Source organism: Pteropus alecto, unplaced genomic scaffold, assembly GCF_000325575.1.
Source record: "Pteropus alecto unplaced genomic scaffold, ASM32557v1 scaffold80, whole genome shotgun sequence".
NCBI lineage: Eukaryota > Metazoa > Chordata > Mammalia > Chiroptera > Pteropodidae > Pteropus > Pteropus alecto.
Window position 1 is genome coordinate 4,446,421 of NW_006430460.1, and position 20,194 is coordinate 4,466,614.

The 20,194-nt window shown below is 49.7% G+C and overlaps 1 protein-coding gene across 2 annotated transcripts in view; it reads right to left on the reverse strand.

Annotated features, from left to right (window-relative positions):
* MICU2 (mitochondrial calcium uptake 2) overlaps positions 1-12,365 on the reverse strand; it is a 31,952-nt gene extending 19,587 nt beyond the window's left edge. The window contains exons 1-5 of one of the 2 annotated variants that reach the window (XM_006904844.3): positions 12,164-12,365; positions 7,626-7,657; positions 7,434-7,509; positions 3,706-3,753; positions 2,780-2,862 (exon numbers count right to left, since the gene is read on the reverse strand). In XM_006904844.3, the coding sequence (XP_006904906.1) occupies positions 2,780-2,862; positions 3,706-3,753; positions 7,434-7,509; positions 7,626-7,657; positions 12,164-12,350 (426 nt within the window). In that variant the 5' untranslated portion in view covers positions 12,351-12,365. The remainder of the gene's footprint in view (positions 1-2,779; positions 2,863-3,705; positions 3,754-7,433; positions 7,510-7,625; positions 7,658-12,163) is intronic. The other variant, XM_025047016.1, reaches the window with a different exon arrangement.
* Positions 12,366-20,194: the final 7,829 nt, after the last annotated feature.

Genomic DNA, 20,194 nt, shown 5'->3' on the forward strand with positions numbered 1-20,194 from the left:
CTAAAAAAAAAAAAAAAATCAGTGACATGTCCTAAGATTCTTTTTCTTGTTTCCTGAATTCATGAGTTGATCATCCGAGAACTTTCCCAACATTTAAGGGAAACGCTGCAGGTTCCGGGGTGTGTTCCATAAATGTGGCGCATTCTTATTCCGTCAAAGTGCGACCTCACAGGAGGCGCAGGGTGTCTGGGGCGGAGGCCGTGGGAGGCTGTGCTCGCTGCGGGGGGACCTGAGAAGGGGTGGGCAGCCAGGTGCCCTCTTGCCGTCTGCAGCCTCGTGTTGTGTCGCCTGGTCTGCAGGCTGTCACACGGCCCTGGGTTGCCATCACGCCTCAGCACGGTGCATGGGAACACGGGTCCTGGAGAACAGCCGTGACGCTAGTAGGCGCCACGTCCAAGTTCACTACTCCAGGGGGAGCATGGGGTGGGGGTTGATGACAGACTGCTAAGGCCCAGCCTGGTGCCATGGGCCCGTGAGGGACAAAGCAGGAAGCTCGTCCGGGAGGGAGGAGTGCGAAGACCCAACGGCAGCCTTGGGAGGGCACCCTGAACGGCGCGGCTGTCCCCTTACTGGTGAGCTACCCGAAGAACAGAACAGCGCCCATGTCTCCCGTCCTGCGCGCCTGCTGGTGGCTGGAGTGTGCCGCCACCTTGTGACTTGTGACATTGGTGTGCCAGGCCCTGCTGTGCAGACAGACACGTTTTCTCCCTGAACTGCATCTGCATTCACGTCCTTCCCGGCTCGCCCAGCACCCCAGAGTTCTCGCCCACTGCCGTCCAGTCTGCACCTGCTGCTCCCCCGTCCCGGATTTTGCTCGGTCCCCACCACGCCTTTGAAAGGGCGTCCACGCTGGCTCCCAGCTGCCCACAGAGCTCCAGGGGCGGTCTCCTCAGTCTCGGTCCCAAAGACACCCTTGAAAGGTGTGACAGGAGACACCCTTCACAGGTCCTTTCTCCTGAGACTCCATCACCCGCCTGGGTGCGCTTCGGTCCTCAGCTTGCGCCCGCTCCCTCCCGGTCTCCCGTCAGCCCCCCGGCCTCTGTGGCCCGAGTGCCACCACTTCCCAGACTCTGGTCTCATCCCGGGAGGCCACCCGCTCTGCGACAGAACAGTCATGCTACAGAAGCGACGATCGGAAAGCTTCCTGACGCTGCCTCTGTGGGGGCGTCCTGCCGGGTCACCGGGCTCGCCGTCTCCGAGTTCAGGGTTTGGGTCTTTCCCAGCCCCTTCCTTCGAGTTCTCCTCCAGACGAGGCTGCCAGGGAGGGCAGAGCAGGCTCTGGACTGGGGTGGGTGTCGCCTCTAACGGGGACACTTTGTAGGTCGCTGTAAGGGTTCAACACAGTAACCTCTCCGTGTGACACGCCTGATGCACGGGAGAACCAATCTCTCTTTGACGGAGAAGCACATCGTTGTTCCTTGTCTGGCTGTCCCCCGCCAGGCCAGAAGCCACCTCCCCACCTCTTGACTGAATGCCTGACTCTCCTCACAGCTCCGAGCACGGCCAGCCGGCAGCCTGAGGACCCCTGTGCTCTGCCCCCAGGCTCTTCTCTCACTGCCTTTCGTGCTATGCCGGAGACACGCTGGCACACTGCAGTGCAATGACCTGCATGGCGACCGCCGCTCGTTCTGGTCAAAGTGACCTGCTACCCTCCTTGCCTACGTAGTTCCACAACTCGTCACCTACAGTTTTCAGTATAGACAAGTGAAATTAATTAATATCCCCAAATTATCACTTCACCGTGTAGTCGATACTTTTTTATTTTTTTCAAAATCTGGTGTGTCTTTCACACTTACATCTCAATTCAGATGTTATGTTTCACGGGAAATACCTGATCCGTATTTAGAGTTCATAAAATTTACAAATGAGTAAATAGCGTCATATACCCGGTTGTTTCAAACATACTTAAAAAGCTGCCAATACCTGAAGTCAATGTATATTTTTAAGTTTAAAATTTAAGTTAGTTAAAATAAACTTGAGTTTCTCAGTCACAGCTGCATTCTGGGACTCAGAAGCCACGTGTGGCTGCCAGCTACTTCGCTGGACAGTGCAGGCACGGACGCTCTACCTTCAATGTGACTTTAACGGGCCTGGCTGTCTGTGTTCCCAGCGCCCTGGAGACGCAGGAATGAAGCACGTGACTGGGGCTGACATCGTTTTCCCCAAGAAGCTCTCTAAAAGAGTAAAAGCAGTGACTCCTGCCCTCCCTGGCACGGGCCCAGCACTTCACGGGCAGAGGCATGTTTTAATACCACCGTCAACCTTCTTGGGATGAAGTGAAACGCGCTGGATGATGCCCCAGAGTTGTGTCTTGGGAGATGTCATTTAAACGTATTTTCGGCTTTTCAAATACTAGCCTTAGCAAATTCCTGGGAAATACGCACCAACTTACACCTATTGTGGCTTTCCCATTTTCCACTCTTCTTTCTGAAGGCCTTTCTGTTTCTTATCCCTTTTTGGGTGAGGTTAGGGGAGGGTGTAAGGATCATTTTAACGTATCTCTGAAGCCCTTTCTATTATCATTTGCTGAAATCGTAAAAATAAAACCCTAAAAAATGTAAATGCTTAAGCTCTTTCCTTTTTGGAATCTCATGCTGTTCCTTAACCGTTTCCTCAAGGTCGTGTTACAGAACACTTAATATTTGTGAACGTACAAGTGACTTCTTGACATTTTATATGTAAGAAGTGGATATAATTTTGATTTTTATGGAAATGTGAAATTATGGTACAAATAGCCAGGTATTTTATGATAAACCCAAAATAATGAGAATCTCCTTACCTTAAAAAATTCCCTTTTCTCCACCATCTCATCACCATCTGCATCCAGCATTTTAAAAGCAACGTGAAAGCCAGTGTGGGGTTCTGCAATCAAATGAGAAGTGGGTAACTAGCCAAACGCTGCCGACATGCACGTTACTTGCAGATCCACACTGATCTTCACGTTTGAAACGAGCCACCAGAAACGACACAAACAAGTGCCTCAACAGAGAAAACACGATGTCCTCGTGGGCTGATGGCTTTCAGGGGCCGGTGCTCTACTGTGGGTGCTGCTATTCTGCCATTAAGTGCTCTGACTTCAAAGCCAGATTTGAGAATGTTATTTCTGTGGCTTTCCTATGTTCTTACGGGACTGTGGCTACTTTCATATTGATTACTACTCTTTATTTCCCTTTCTTTTTATTTTGACATAATTTTAGACTTACAGAAATGTAAAGACAGTATGGTGAGTTGTCACATACCGTCCACCGAACTTCCTCTCATGTCAGCATCTTGCGTAACCACGGCGCCTTTACCAAAACTAAGAAATCAACACTGGTAAAGGATTTTTTAACTATGGACTTTGGTTCATGTTTTTCCACTACTGCCGTTTTTCATATTCTAGGATCAACCACCAGGAGCCAGGCTGTAGTTAGTTGTCATGTCTCCTAGTCTCCTCCAGGCTGTGGCAATTTTTCTGTCTGTTTAATTTTCATGACCCTGACAGTGAGAAGACCAGTGGGGATTTCGCAGACTGTCCCTAGGTGAGGGCTACGTCTGACGCTTCTGTCCACCAGCCTTCTGCGAAGGAGCCATGGCGCACAGAAGGCAGCTAACCTCATCTGTCCTTTCGTAGGTACAGAAACTAAGGCAACAGGAATGCTGCTGACGACAGAGACATACACTCAGCTTGCAAACGCTGTGTGGTAAGAAGCGCCAGCTACTTACTGGTGAGGACGGTGAGCAGAAACAGGTACTCGGTGTAGGAAATCAGCCCTGCAAGAGACGGAGGCGGCGGGAGTCGCGTCAGGGTAACCCCACGGCACCATGGAGCCGCTCCCCACAAACATGCATTCACATCAGTCACCTGTCTGGTCCGGTGGGAACCCCCAGGACGGAGGGGAGTAGAGAGGAGGGAAGGGAGTGGGATGGGGGGCGCATCCCGGCGCGGGCGGGCGGACAGGTGCAGCGAAACCGTCCCTTTTCCGAGCTGGTGCTGCTTTTCCTGCGGCACCAAGTCCCCCCATGTCCAGTGTGGCGTGGGAGGGGCGTGGGAGGGACGGTGTGGCCCCCGCAGAGGCCGTCACTGTGCCCTGCTGAGCCAAGCCCAGGGCAGGCTGCGTCCGTCTGGGGCCGAGGCTCGTTCCAGGACGAGCCGCAAGCCACGGGTAGCCACGCAGGGTGGGGTGTCGCAGAGAGGGCTGATCACTCGTCTCCCGCACCCTCCCCGCCGGGGGCTTTGATGATAAGAACGTGTCCCTTAGGGTGTGGGGCCATGGAGGGCCAGAAATGCCAGAGCTCCAGGGTTTAGAGCCTGAGGAAGGGGCCAGCCCTTAAGTGGCGGGCTCCGTCAGGCCACGAAATCAACTTCCTTTCCGTTTTATGTGCTCGCCATGAAAAGAATCACAATACATATGGAAACGATATCTTATAAATCATGCTTCTTGATAAGCTAAAAAAATTTCCCCCTGGAGCATGAGCTTGGTGTAACAGCAAACCATACAAGAAAAAACTTTATGATGAAAACGTCAGTCATATACAAAAGTAGAGAGAATAATGTGATGAATAATTATATATATCGCTTCATTAACGATCACTTCACGTTTTATCTTATCCCGCTCACTCCCCCTCCCGCACAAACCCCAGAGAGCACCTCATTTCACAGCAGAGAATTCAGGCTACATCTCTAAAGGACCATTCCCCCTCCCCCTCTGCCCCCAGTTATATTTACCACCCCTAAAAAATTATCGATAATTCCTTAATGTTATTAAAATCGGTGTTATTAATTACAATCAGTTACATCACCTGTTGTTTATCCATCATCCGCTGATGGACGTCTGGATTGCTCCCTCTTTTGGCTTACTGCGCTTAGTGCGGCGGCAAACACTGGTGTACTGCTATCTGGCTCAGTCTCTGCTTTTAGTTCTTTTGGGTAAACACCCAGGAGTGGGATTGCCACATCGAACCGTCGTTCTACGTTTAATTTTTTGAGGAACCGCCATACTGTTCTCCACAGTGGCTGCACCATTTTACATTCCCACCAGCAATGTGCAAAGATTACAATTTCCCCACATCCTTGTCAACACTTGTTATTTTCTATTTTTCTCTTGATAATAAGTGTGAAGTGGTATCTCACTGTGGTTTTGATCTGCATTTCCCTAATGTTTACTAATGCTGAGCATCTTTTCATGTGTGGATTAACCACTTGTGTATCTCCTTTCAGAAATGTCTATTCCACTTTTCCCACTTCTAAACTGGTTTGTTTTTTACTGTCGAGTTGCAGGAGTTCTTTACACATCCTGGATGGTAGCCCCCTATATGTGATTTGCAAATATTTTCTCCCATCCTGTGGGTTGCCTCTTCTCTTGTTAGTGTACTTTGATTTACAAAAGTTTTTCATTTTTCTTTTATTCTCTCTGTCTTAAATCTCTTTTAATCTATAGGTTCTCCCTTGTCTTTCTCTCTCTCTTTCAACAAATTTGTCGAAGAAGCCTGGCCATTTGTCCTGTAAAGTCTCTTATAGTCTAGAAAGTTCTGATGGCTGCTTCTACTTGGTGTGGTTTCACACGCTCCTCTAACTTCTACATTTTCTACAAATGGGTACTTAGTTTCGGAGCTGTGCTCAGATGCAAGTCTGATTCCTGGCAAGAATTCTCAACAGACTGTGCCTTATACACCAGGAGGCCAAAATGCAAATGTTTACAGACAATGCTAAGTATCACTGAGAGATACTGAATAAGAGTTATCATCTCCAGAGTCTGAATGATCAGAGGTGTCATTCTAAAAATGGTCTTTGAAGGATGGGGAAAAATTTTAATGGAGCAGGTGTGATGTGAGTGGGAAACCCACATCAGACAGATGAAGCTGAACATGAAAATTAAAGAGAGGCCATCTGAAATCCACATCGTATGGAAGACGCGGAGGGCAAGGCGGCTGTGATGACACGCAGAGATGGGGACTCAGGCCGCAGGTGCTAGCAGCGGGGGTGGGGGGGTGGTGAAACCCACCCTCTTGGCTCCCGACCACACGGAGCGCAGACTGGGGCAAAGCTGTTCGGTGTTTCAGTTGTAAAGAAACAGGCCCATGTTTTAAATGTTCTTAATGGCCGACTTTTACTTGCATCTCCAGCTTCTCTGCTGCCAGTTTTATTCTGGAGCAGGTGTGCCTCTCTTTAACAAAACGCTTATTGTTCGTAAGTCTTCAGATTTTTTTCTTAAAACTATTCAGTGTTTATGTGAAGGGAGAACACATTGAGTGTTTGTCGTGTCTCTGATCTTGGCTGAAGGAACAAAGCAGTCCCTCCCTGGCGGCCTCACAACGAAGTGAAGAGCTTTTTCCCAGTTTTCACAGGAATGTGGCCATGTGAAGAAATGGCGGAACTGCCAGATGGAGCTGGGCGCGGGGCTGAGGGAGACCCCAATTTCTCTCTTCTCTACACCCAGGTCCATGTCTTTACACAAGGGGAAGTTTTTGAAAAAGAAAACCCCAGAGTCTATTTTTGAAATAACTGATACAAATAAAAGCTTGAGGAAACACAGAGCTGAGCCAGTGTGGAAACAGCACCCACACTCCTGAGACAGATGACAGAGAACAGATTTCCACGACAGCGTTCAGGGCATCCACCCTCCGAAAACATTTTTTGGAAAAACAGACACTTCAGAATATTTGTAGGAGAAACAACTTAATTCCTATTTGTTACATTTAATTGTAAAATAAATGCTGGTAAATGGCAATGTATCTCGATTTTATATTTAGAACTTTGTTAAAGAACCTTAGGTGTCACTAGAAGAAACGATGAAATTCTGTTACCAAGCTTCTCTGGAGACGTTTTAAATCGGAACCGTTACAAAGTCTGACTTGCTACTGAACGTAATTTTGAGAGGCTGGCTCCCCGAGGAGGAACCCCCATTCCCCCCACGCCCCCCGACGCGAGAACGCGTCTACATCTCACAACATGTCGCAGCGCTGATGTGGTGCATCTCTGAGGATGGCATTATGCTGAGAATTCTGCTGGGTTTTAAGAAATACATAATGACTGTGACTGACAATTCCCTTTTTATAATTCGTGGTGGGTGACACTGTGACATTATTTCTCATGTCAAGACACTACCTTCTGCTGGTTACGATGTAGTAGAACTCTGGAGAGTTCTTTTTGGCGGATGCTCTTCTCACTTTAGATGCTCTGCCTTGTCCCTTCTCTCCAGCCTTTAATGAAAATTGATGCTTGGATAATTTATCTGTAACTGCTCAGAATGTGAGGAAGTTACTTTCTACTTAACGAATATTTTATTACGATTTAAAAACATCTACAAATAACATGGTGTTGTAACATTCTCTGTGTAGATATTCTACTGTAATTCTCTAATATACAGCTGCAAGCCTCATGACTTAATTCCTTAATAATACTTTGGTTAAATAAAACACGTAGGTAGAAACTTAACAACAATCAGAATTACCTTTGTCGCCAAGGTCTCTAAAAAAGGTGCATCCACAACGAGCTGTCTGAGTTGCCGCCAGTACATCCTCGATATCCTTTGAACACACACATTGAAATCTTTTAATTTAACATAGAAAAGTTCATTTTCTAGCTTGTAACAAAAGAAAAAAAAAAAGAAAGAAACCCCATCCCTCCCACACACGTTGCTTACCTTTTTTGTCAGCTTCTTGACTGAAGTTTTACCTGTAGCAAAGAAAAAAACATCATTTACTACCCATTTTCTTCGTAAAAATCAACTTCCACTAAGGAAGAAATTGTTTAAAAGGTAAACGGCTCACTATTGATTTAAAAAGTGAAAGTCTGGCAGTTTTGGTACCTTTAAAGGGACATTACGAGCCTGAGACATCTAAGTCTGAACACGAAGATGCTGCCGCTCCTCTGGGGACCTGCCTGCACCTGCACCCGCCCATTTCAGATGCACAAGGTCCTTCTGGACTGAAGCGTGGCTGGCAGGCCACTTCCTGTTCGTTTCGGGCGCACATCACAGTGCTTTGGTATTTACATGCATCATTGAACGATCGCGACCGCAGGCTGAGTACCCGTCTGTCACTACGCGAAGTCATGATGATAGTTACTGACTGTATTCCCTGTGCTGGGCGTCACGTCCCCATGACTTGTGTATTTTATAGCTGGAAGTCTGTTACCCCTGAATCCCCTTCACCCATTTCGGCCACCTTTCCATCTCTCCCCGCTCCGGAAACAACCAGTTTGTTTCCTGTATCTATGAATCTCTTCGTTTTGTTTGCTAGTTTTGCTTTTTTAGATTCCACATACGAGTGAGATCATATGGTATTTGTCCTTCTCTGACTTATTCACTTGCCATGACACCGTTAGGTCCAGCCGCTGACACGGAATTTCGTAACTATCTCTGACTTAGCTTACTTGTCTGGGTTGTAAACTCTTGCCAAACATGATTTCTTTCTTCACATAATTATTAAAGCCTGTCTCTTTTTGCTTTAACTGATTAAAAAAATGCACATTCAAGTTTTAGAAAGCCACCTTTTTGAACCCTAAAAAGTCCTCTTAAGCTTACAGCTCTCCAGTTAAAATTTAAAAGGCTAGCCAAGGTGACTGTCCATTCTAAAGTGATGCTACTTTAAATAATTTCCTACTGAATAAAAGAGATTTATGACGCTTTTGGGTTCTCAGCCATCTTCTCAACTGCTCACGTCACTTTCCTCTCCCCCACTATAATCCTAAAGCGATCTCGCTGCTGCTGCTGTTGACAGTGTGATGGCTGCAGCCCTTTCATACAGTTGGAACGAAGCTGGGAGACGCTTCTCACATAAGCCTCGTGCCTCGCAAACCTCCCTTCTTGCTCTCAAATGACCTATGAAGTTCCTTCAGTACAATTGCATAGACTATGAAAACTCAAATGATGAGTTAAAAGAATGAGTACTTTTACATGTGCCTTTTCTGTAGTTTGGGATGCTTAATTTGGACCATAAATCTACTGAGAACAAATTCTATTATTTAGTGTAAATAAACTGTCAAGATTTCTCTTCTGCATTATTAATCAAAACCGTTGTGAATACAGTTAAAAATATTTTAGAAACATATATGAACATGTTTATAAGCTTAGGTATTCCAATCTGGGATAATTTTTATTCACTGAAACCCTACTGTATGTCACCCAATGACAAAGAACTCCAAATTCTAATGTTAGGTGCCATCCCATGAGATCATCAAGTTGATAAAAGTTACCTTTTAATTTACAAATCTAAGTGTTCGTGTGACCGTGCATATAGAGTATGCAGTGACACAACCCCAGGAAAGTGTGTGATACTTGCGGACCTTTGCGTATTCTATTAACTTAAGGAGATATCACGATTCACCTGCCTTATTCTGCTTTTCTTGAAGGTATGCCACACACTGTGCGCTCTTTAGACGATCAAGATCAGTAAAGGAGAGGGATCCTTGTCCTCAACCGAAAAAGCATTGTAGGAAGTAACGCCTGACACCTTGAGGTGGGAGGAGGAGCGGTCTCTAAGAAACAAGATTACTTCTAAGGGGTCCTCCGTCTGCTCCACAGCTAGGTTCCTCTTCGGCCTTTTAAAGGCCTTTGTGCTTAGTAAAAACATCCTTGGACTAGAAACTGCATGAGGCTCGAAGGTGAGGTTCGCCTCCTGTGGCTAGGAGCCCTGGGCCAAGCAGCGGAGCCAGCACAGCTCAGGACTACGAGCGAAGGGACAGGACAGGCACGCGCTGGCCGAGTGGCACAGCACCAGAAGCACAGCGAAGGCATATCCCACACCTGTCTTACCTGTAGGTAGCTCTGCGCTTCGCGATTAAATATTTGTGGGATGAATCACAGAATAAAAAATTAAAAGAGTCCAGAATGTCTTCTTACTCAGATCCCTTCCTTTTTCTGGCTAGTAAACTATATCCCCATTTTACGAGAGCAGATGAGGCACGGCGACGGGCGAGGGGGACTTAGGCCCGGACGCCGGAGGGCTCCTTCCCGCAGGCACTGTCCCAGCCTCACGCTCCAGCAGAGCAGGAACGGGGCCTGCAGAGCCGTCTCCGCGCCTCCGGGAGCTCCCCGGGACCGGTGGCAGAGCTTGGCGCAGCCCACAGAGGCAGCTGTCGCTTCTGCTCAATACCACAGTGACGACACTGGCCGTCTCATGCTCATTCCGAGTTCTGCTTGTCACTGGTATACGCGTTTATCAAAATTGGGGAAGCACGTACTTAAGGAGCTTCTATTGTAAAGAACATCACTAATTAGAAAGTGAAAGAGAGATTACCTCTGTGATAAGGTCTGGGGCCACTGTCTTACATAACGGTCATTTTTAGATTAAACAGAGAAGGCAGAGCCACCAGGAGGAAGCCTTCCTCTCGCTCCTCCTCCTCCGTCCACAGGCTCCCCCAGGACGAGGAGGGCTGGGCGGGGGTTCCGGGCAGGTGGCCGTCTCACCTGGAGCCCCCTCTCGCCACCAGTCCCTGGGCTGCGCAGGATAGAGGCCAGGAGGCCAGCGGGAGCCGGTCTGCTCTGCCAGACGACGGCTCCGAAAATGGATCTGAATGTTTTCAGCCACATTCTTCTAGTTAAGAATAAAACACATCTGTAAATAATTTAACTTTTCCTTCAGTTTTTTTTTGGGGGGGGACGCTTCTCTTTGGCTATTTCTACTTTGATGCGCATTCAAACATCCAGTCTCATCACTTTCACGGCTACGTCATCGCGTTCGCAAACTTTCATGCGAAAGTCAGAGAATGGAGAACACTTAGCGGGAAGGCAGACCCAGAGTGGAGGCTGTCACGCTTTACCGTGCAATACGACAGTAGGAGCAGACAGGTCTTCACGCACAGTGACAGAATTCTGGCTCAGGAAGTAGTCTTCTTAAAGTTCACCACAGTCTAGGGATTCCGCCACGTGGCTTTTACTGTTTGCAGAGAACTTCTTAAGTAAAAACCAGGAACGAGCACGTCTCATTACAGGCAAACAGCCATTTTAAAACTTAAGCAAAACTATATGAATACGTGTTAAGTGTCGTTACAGCTCGTTCTTTTCATGTGTCCCCTTTATTTGACATTCTTTATCTGCTGAGCCATTGCCATCATACTTTCTTTCGTCTCTTTAATCATGACTTACTTCAGTTCTTCGAACGTGTTTATAATGAGTATTCTGAAGATTTTTCTGCTGCCCCTGATATATGGCTGCAGTCACAAGCAGCGTCTGACGGCGTTGTCCAGTGGGGGGACGCTTTCCTGTTTCTTTGCACGGCCTGTTGTTTTCGGAACTGGACATTTCAGAGAAGATAGCGCAGCAACTCTGGGGACTCGCTCCCCTCACTACAGGGCTTGTCATCTGCCTGTTTACTTGTCTAGTGTCTGGCTGGATGGCTGCCCTTGGCTCCCCTGGTGTGGCCGCGGCCTGTGGGGGACGGCAGTTTGGGCAGCTCCCCTGAGCTCCTGCCCTGACCAGACAGGGTGTTAAGCTCCACTAACTGCCAGTCGACTGCTTATTTTTTTTGAGATTGCCTGGGACATAAATTGCTCTAGATAATAACACAGTCGAATATGGGCTCCGTGCTCCTTGCCCACGTCCCCCGGGACAGGTCTTCCGGCACATTTCAGAAAGTGTCAGGAAGCCAAGAAGTTTCCACAGAACTTCTCCGCAGCGCAGGGCCCAGAGCACGGGCCATACCCACTCTACAAAGTGAAAGGGGCTAGTTCAGGTAATAAAACTGATGCCATTTGAAGTAACTGAGAGTTGACACTTTATGACATAAAATTATGTAGCTGTGGCTTTTGGATTTTTGCTCCTAATTTCAGGGTTTTTACCGGTGGCATTGCGGCTCCATTACTGACCCTTCTAACTGCTCCAATCCAGTTTCATTTTGTTTGCCCGATTTAAAACATATCGATACAACCAAAAACTAACATGCCACATAAAGTAATTATTCTATTACTAATTCACTTAGTGACCCTAAAAAAATTACCTATTCCCCCTTTCTGTCTCTTTAGGAAAACCCGCACACAAAACAAGTATTTCTTAGATAAACACATATAAAAGTTTAACTGTACTTGTGTCACAAGGAATGAAATGTCTAAATGAGAAGAAAACGCATGGCATAAAGAGTGATGATAATTAGAACAAGGGAAGTCTGTTACCAGTTCTGAAAAAGAGGTTTTTCAGTCCTAATATTTGTTTTTTCGAATCTTGAAGAACCAAAAACAACTCACGTTCCAGGTGCTCGAACATCACGGAAAAGAGGAAGTCCCGCGGCGTCATGTAACACTCGCCGCCGTGCTCCAGGGACGAGAACTGCATGAAGCGCTGCTTGCGAAGGGACAGCTTCCCCGTCACCTCTCCACGGCCAGCAGTCTGCTGAAATGAGCAGCAGTGGCAGTTTAAGATCTCCTCCAGCATCACTGCCCTGAGCTACTTGTAGGGTAATCTTGGAAGGGCGATTTTAGCGTTTAGGTCTGACGGCCTGCAAGCTTCCCATCACGCCTTGAACAAGCGTTTCTGGAGGGTCCACTCTGAGTGCCAATGTGGGCGCGAGGCTGACCCGAGGGAGCGCACGTCCAGGACGGGAGAATGACTAGTGAGTAAATGTATAACACAATGCGGGGTGGTGAGAGGTGCCAAGAAGAAACGTAAAGCAGGACAAGCCACTGAGAAGGAGAGCCATCTGGACAGGACAGTCGGGGCTGGCATTTCTGCAGAGGTGGCACGGAGATTGAGCAGGGTGCAGCCGGGGAGCCACGGGGCGGTGGGGGAAAGCGGCTAGACAGAGGAAAAGGGGGGCCAGGGCCTCGAGGTGGAAATGGGCCTGGCGCGTTCAGGGGACAGACCGGAGACACAGCGGGCAGCAGAGCACGCAGAGCTGTGCTTTCATCGAGATAAAACACATCGCATCTGAAAAAGCTCTGCTTTTAGAAATATATCTACATCACAGCGGAAAGTGCTCAAAGAACAAGCCTGGGTAAAATATCGTCTGTGAGAATCTACATCCCAGGTAACGGGACCTTGGGCTCAGTCCCACGCTGGTGGGGACAGCACGGAGATACTGGTCGCTAAGCTTTTGGGGAGCACCCACGTGGTCTGGTGCCTGTGCACGGTAACTGAACAGACACCACGAGGCATGGACACTGTCGAGTCTGCGGCAGGGCCAGGGCGGAAAACCAGGGGCGCTGACACAGCGGCCCGGTCAAACCAGCACGCTGTCCTACTCGCGGCCGGCATTTGTCCTAGGCAGACTGGAGGGGGCGACAGCGCAGCTAACCGGGGGCCCAAGGTCAGCCCGGGCCAGGCACAGGGGGAGCCACCCGGGCATAGCGGGAGCGGCCTAGCAGCGTGCTCTCACCGGCTGCCTTACCGGGGGACCCCACGGCGTTTTCCTGGCCTGGCACCCTGTTCCCTGTGGATCCCATTTACCTTGCCGCCCCCTGGCGGTCAGTGAGCGCTGGCCGGAATGGAAGCGGGACGCTGTGAACCGCAGCTGCTCAAACCTATCCCTCCAGCACTGTGGACAGCTGGCTCCCTCTGGCGGACCTCAGGCCCTTGACCAGCTAGTATCAACTGTCTTCTGACAGCTGGCGTCCCTGAGCAGCCGGCTCCATGCCCCGCGGTGTCCTGCACAGCGCCCACCAGGATTAGGGGACAGCGCTCAGTGACACTGCAGAGATCGCCTGGCCGTGCCCACCCTCCCTAAGCCACCATGACCAGTCACCTGAGGGCCGCGGTTCACACAAGCCCACACTCATCCTAGGGACCGGAGAACTGAATTTCATTTCTGCTCTGAGTGTTACTCTACACCAGGCAGCTGCAGCACCGTTTTAACAGGTGAATGTCGACTGCCTATGGGAAGAGAGTGCCCACCGAGACGGGCCCTGGCTCCCCCTGGCAGGTGGCAAGAGCTCTGGCAGTGAGCGGACAGAGAGGACGCGGTGGGACAGGAGGTGGGGGAAAGGTGCTTTCAGATGTCACGGCACAGGCAAAGGCCTGTGGGGGACAGAGCACAGTGCAGCGGAAGAACCGAAGGACGCTGGAAATGGGCACCGATGTCATTCGCTTAGAAAACGTCTGTGTTTATCACGCTGATTCTAACGTGTAGTCTAATAAGAATATATTTTAAAACCTTAAACAAATATTGGCTCTTTTATATTTCCTAATATCTAAGTTGTTCTTGACTGGTTAAAAAATTACCTTTGCCAACAATTCTCTTTGTACAAAAAATTCTTTTTTCCAAACTTCAGCTAAAAGGGATTGGTTACTCACTTATCCTCAGCTGCTTCCCTAACAAGCCAACTAATACACTTCGTATATTACATGTATTATATACTGTAATCTGACAATACAGTAAGCCAGAAAATGTTAAGAAAATCATAAGGTTCCTAAGTTTATTCAAATTGTTACAATGCTCCAAATAAATTTTCCAGTGTATTTACTGAAAAATATTCGCACGTAAAGGGACGTGCACAGTTCAGATCCGTGTTGTTCAGGGTGTGGACATCGCTTGGGCTTCTCGTAAGTACCATCGTGTGTCAAATAAAGTCAAACAGCGGGATGCAAACCTCGTCACCTCCCCAACACTGCTCACACACACCTTTCAAAGAACGTGCTTAGCAGCAGCGATAAAGGGACGTGCACAGTTCAGACCCGTGTTGTTCAGAGTGTGGACATTGCTTGGGCTTCTCGTAAGTACCATCGCATGTCAAATAAAGTCAAACAGCAGGATGTAAACCTCGTCACCTCCCAACACTGCTAACACACACCTTTCAAAGAACGTGCTTAGCAGCAGCGTGTTCTTAGCTGTGATGACAGACCAATGACAGAAGGCTCTGCAAACACTCGGTCACCGACGCACAGGCCTGGGGGTTCTGGGGGCCGAGAGAAATGCGACTGTTTCCTCCCAGGCTACGCCAATTCCTTTCAAAAGTGTCCCAAGGCAAACCATAATTTTAAGCCATTTATTTAGGACACACGTTTCTGTACAGATGTCGCTACCCACGGTTAACGCTCTCGTGGGAGCCGCGGGCTGTGCGAGGCCGCGGGGAGCCCGCTGGGCTGCAGCAGAGAACGAGTTCTCCTCTTTTTCTCTGGATTTTTGGTTTTCACGCTCAAGCTATGTATGCAACAATCCACTTTAACATGGAATCTGGGGAGGTCTTCACTCCATGCTAATCCCCCCGAAAGGTTCACTGTACCTTCCTGAGCACCGACTCTTAATAAAATCAAAGGGTCCTTAAAGAACCCACAAACTGATGAGGGAGCAGTGAGTACAGTTCCTCACACCCGCCTCCTGCACCTGACAGCAGCCCTAACCCAAAGGGAGCGAGCACCGCCTCGGGGACGCTGGCCCCTCCCCCACTCGGGACTGGGTCTGGAGGATCCTCCAGGTGCTGGCAGTTTGCACTGAACGACACCAGCCCCGGGGTGAAGAGCAGCCTCCTCCTCCGGGAGCGACGTGCGTGTGCTGGGATGAGGGGGCGGGGTTGGGGCCGGCCTCGTGGGCCAGGGCCACCTCGCACGCTGGGTGCCGCACGCCTCTAAGGACCACTGTGTGTGCGCAGACGGACAGCTGTCTGGCGTACGGTGACAAGGCGCACTGAGGAGGGTCCTCTGATGTGCACGGAGGTCCACACGCGCCAAGGAGGCTGTCACTGGCATCCCCCCCACCTGCAGGGGCGGTGCAGGCAGACGGCAGCACAGAATGTCGCACGGGAAGCTCCCATTACTCACCGCCCTCGATGCAATAAGCCATGTGACAAGGAGTCGGAGCGATGTGCACGTGAGCTAGAGGAAGGCGGCCTCTGAAAGCCGACGCTCCCGGCGGAGCGCTTCGCCCGTCTACTGCCTTCACCGCGCCGTGGCTATTTCTGACCCCGTGGGGCGACAGTGTGGAGGTATTCGGTCTCTGTTCTTCGTCGAACGCTCTGTGGCCTCTACGCCCCTCAGGAAGACACTGGGAAGGAAGAGGCCACTCGGCCTGCTGGACGTGCACACCGCAGAGCAGAGCCTTCCGCTCCGGGCCCTGCCTCGGCGTTTGTAATTGTTTCGTTGCCTTTGAACTTTCTGGTCTGTGACTGAACGAACACCCTCTTCTGAAAGAACCCTTAACGACGGGAAGCGTTCGCTGGTTAGATGTTCCATCTTGTCCTGGGTCACGAACATTACACTGCCGTGCAACGATCTGCTGCTGGCCTAAATGGGGACCGGCGGTGCACGATTCTGCATGGCGACCGTGTGCTGGCCAGGGCGACGGGGGCCACTGCTGGGTGAGCAGGGAGCCCTGGGACCCACTGAGGACTGTGCAACGTAGTGATGGCCATGTGCCGCTGGCTTCCCAGAGACCAGCAGAGCGTGTGGCCCTCCCTGGGGGGCACAGTGGGACGGAGTGGCACTCACTCACACACACACTCACACACACGCACGCACGCACGTCTTTCGGAACCACCCCAGCATCTGTCTGAGGAAGGGTGGCCGCTGTCAGGACATGCTGAGGGCAGAGCACAGCACCGTCCCTGCTGGCAGGCGCTCCCTGTCCCGAGGTCACTGAATACAACACTCACGTCCCTTCCTCCTTAGCTACCCTGTGAGAGGCACGTCACAACAACAGAAATCTGTTCATGCTCTAAACAAAGTGGAAACTGGGTTTCGAGCCTTCGCTTAAAGTCCCGGTGTCCCCGAGCGTCGGCGGTGGCCTCGCGGCAGCCACGACCACAAGGCGTTCTCCAGGAAGCGGCTGCGCTGCTCTGGCTCGGTCCCCTGCTGGGGAGGCAGGTGCCCCTCACGCGCTCTGCTGGTGCACATGTGCCCTTCCACGCGTGTCCCCCTTCCCACGACCTGGCCCCTGCAGCGGGCAGACACGACGGCTGGTGGCCAGGGCCCGGCAGTGTGCAGAAGGAGCACGCGTGCGTGTCCCACAGCCACGACATTTATCCAACTGTGACCTTCTGCTTTCTCACTTTTCTAAGTGAGACATGCCCTGGACTCATTATTTTTCAGGCTGACGTATTAGAGCAGCCCAGGTCCGGCCTCAGTGACTTCACCGCGACTCTGCTCTTCGCGGCGAGGAGCAGGCCCCGCAGGAAGGCACGAGGAGCCTTTTGAGGTTCAAGCTACGATCTGATCATGCTGACTTGCGGAAAGGGCTCCCCAGAATTGAGAACCCCAGCGAGCCTGGGCTGCTGCTGTCAGAGTGCTGAGTCACACACAGAGGCCACCATGTAGAGCACTGTACCCTACTGGACACGATGCAGGATGAGCAAAGAAGGGTGGGTGAAAGGACCCCTGGCCCCTTCCTCCCACCTCTTCTCGGGGACAGCTGCTGTCTGGGGCTGCATTTTACAGTGGGACCGCAGAAGTGAGTAATCTAGCGTTTGCATGGTTGTCCCCTGTACCCCACATTCTCTGTAAGCCACTTGGACTTCCATACCCCAAACGCCAGCGAAAGGTCATTCCCTCCACACGCTGCCTCAGTTTGTAAGGCACTCGTCGTCAGGACAGCTTTCTAAAGCTCGTGGTGAATACTGCTGGCTGCTTCCCTCTCTACCACCGAGTCCCTGAAGCCCCAGACCTACACCCTACACAAAATCTGGTCAAAGACTGGAATTACTTTTAAAAACGACCACGTGTTGCTTGAATAGAGATTTTATCCAAGACAAAAATGGAACAAATTTGAAAAAAAAAAAACAAAAACAAAAACAAAAAAAACAAGGCAAATGGAAAGATAATAACAGCTAGAATGAAGAGATGGATTTGCAATTTCTTATTAAAAACAAGAATTACATTTGTATTTGAAAATTCCATTGATACAATTGTTTTTATGAACTGGTCTTTGTATAAAATGAATACTGCCACCTTAGTTCTGTTCATTGCTAACACGATTTTCCTAAAACTGATCTGGCTTGCTGGAGTGTTCCTAGCTTCAGTATTCACCTGGCTACCTTTGATGAGCTCAGTTACGTTCACTGCATACCTTTCCCCAGACAGATTAAATAACCGCTTGCTGCTTCCGGCTGCAATTAACACACTTCACAAAGGCGAGCATGTGATACAGCTCACTGCTGCTTCCCTTTGCATCCGGCTACCTTGTTTGTTAGCCATGCTGGCCCTGGCCTCCTCTCAGATCCTCCGGTCTGGTGTCCTCCTGAGCAAACTCTCCCCAAGCCCGAACGACTCCACAATGGAACTGTCTGTGTCCTACTGTGACGGACTCCTCACGAACGCGAGGCATCCCTCCCCTCTGCACCCCGGGCGACAAGGTTAATACTGAAAAACGGTCCAAAAAAGGGTGTGCTAGGAGTGACTGGATCTCTACGAACGGGAATCAATTCCAAACTAAAAGTGTGATGTTAAAAATAACAATTTAAAAGTCCATTTCATTCTGTGAACCGATATGCAAATGTTTGGGTTTTTTTGGTGCTTATTTATTTTAAACCCTATTAATAGCTTATTAAAATATTTCTGGACAGATAGGCATGTGCTCTGCCATGGACAACTAGAGAGGCGTACACGCAAGCGAGACCCGAGGCTCTGTCACACCCCTGTTCTAACTGCACATCGTTAATTCCTGCAGGGGGAACACCCGCTCCTGACAGGAGGGAAGAAGAAAAGCCACTGGCGGGGAGTGGCAGTGTGAGTGGCACCAAGGCTGCCACCTGGCTTCCTGCCTCCCATGGGGAGTGAGCCTGAGGCCGCAGGGGCCAGGAACGGTGCCCCGGAACGGCACGCGCGCGCCCTGTACCTCTGCGTGCCAGCGCGGGAGCTCCCGCCTTACATCATGCTTGGTCCGGGTCTTCGCGGGTTTCCCAGCTCCAGCCTGGAGTCTGAGGACCTACCTAACACAGCAGGTCTCGGACAAAACCTGGCTGTGGGACTGCATCTGTCGGGCCGCGCAGGGGCTGAGCCAGACAGACCTGTGTCACCAGCATGGGTGCTCAGGTGCACGCCACCTGCATCTGCTGAAGTCTGTAAACTAAGTCACCATGAAAGGAAGTCACACAGAGATCAAGCAACATAAACATACAACGCAAGAAGAAAAGCAATATGCAGATGTGACTATATATGATGTGACTATATATTTTGGCAAATTAATTTCTTGTTCAAGCAAAGCTCTGCTTTGTATCTGTGAAGTACAAACACAGATCCAATCACTGATGACCCTGCATGCATTTGCTAAAATCGCCCTTTCTGCCCCCTGATCCTTGGCACATATTTTACAAGATATTCACGCTCTCAGTAAAGCAATTTCCGAAGACACTTTAACAGTGAAGACTGAAAAAGATTCTATCATAGAATTTGCTATATAACGACTGAAAAACCAAACAGACCATTTTGCTTTTGCTAGCTTTTTGCTGAGGTGGCACTAAGCATAACTCAAGCAAACAACGCCCAAGAGAGAACTAGAAGACTGTCCCGCTTTTCTATGTGACACAGCCACCAGCCTTCCGTGTCTTCCACCACAGGCGGTGGCAGACGAGGCATGGCTCTCTGCACCCTAGCCTTGGGGACAGGCAAGCAGCAGCATTAACTGCCGGAGCCGCACACCGAGTCAGCGCTCTGGTTAGCATCTACCCAGGGGACGGTGCATGCTGTGCAGGATGAAGTTCTTTGGGGTGCACGTTAAAGAGAAACTTTTATCTTGACCCCTGAGACCTTCTCCGAGAAACAAAACCAGTGAAAACGTAGTTTACGATTCGTTTTGCAGACACGCTTTAAGGGTCAGACAGAGCTAGCACCTGGGCGACCTTCCCTTTTACAATCTATTTGGTGGGTAATTTACTCCTGTACTCTGTATATAAAAGTTTAGTCCAAAGAACAATTCTAGCAAAATCTCGAGAGAGTGGAGGAAGGAAGAGACATCTGCAGTCTGGACCAGAATGACATCCTGCCACAAATCTGGCAAGCCGACGCTCCCAACGTGAACTGCTAGTGATGCCTCTAAGGGCAACTGAATTATCTACAGATCTGGATGGATTCGGTCATTTTGTTTACTGTGAAATTAGTTTCTAAATATTTATGGCTATTGTTTAGATTTTTTTTTAACTTATAATCTAAAAAAGCCTTTATCTAAGTAATCTGTATTATTTCCAGTATCCATAACGTCATTGAGAACTGGCAGACGGGCTCCTCAGGCTCCGAGGACCGGAGCTGCCACCCCTTGGACAGGCTGGTGGGTCTACACTGCCTACCAGAACACACGCTTCAGAGAATGAGAGCAAACAGAACGTTTTCTCGAGTTCAGCTAAACACATATACTTGCA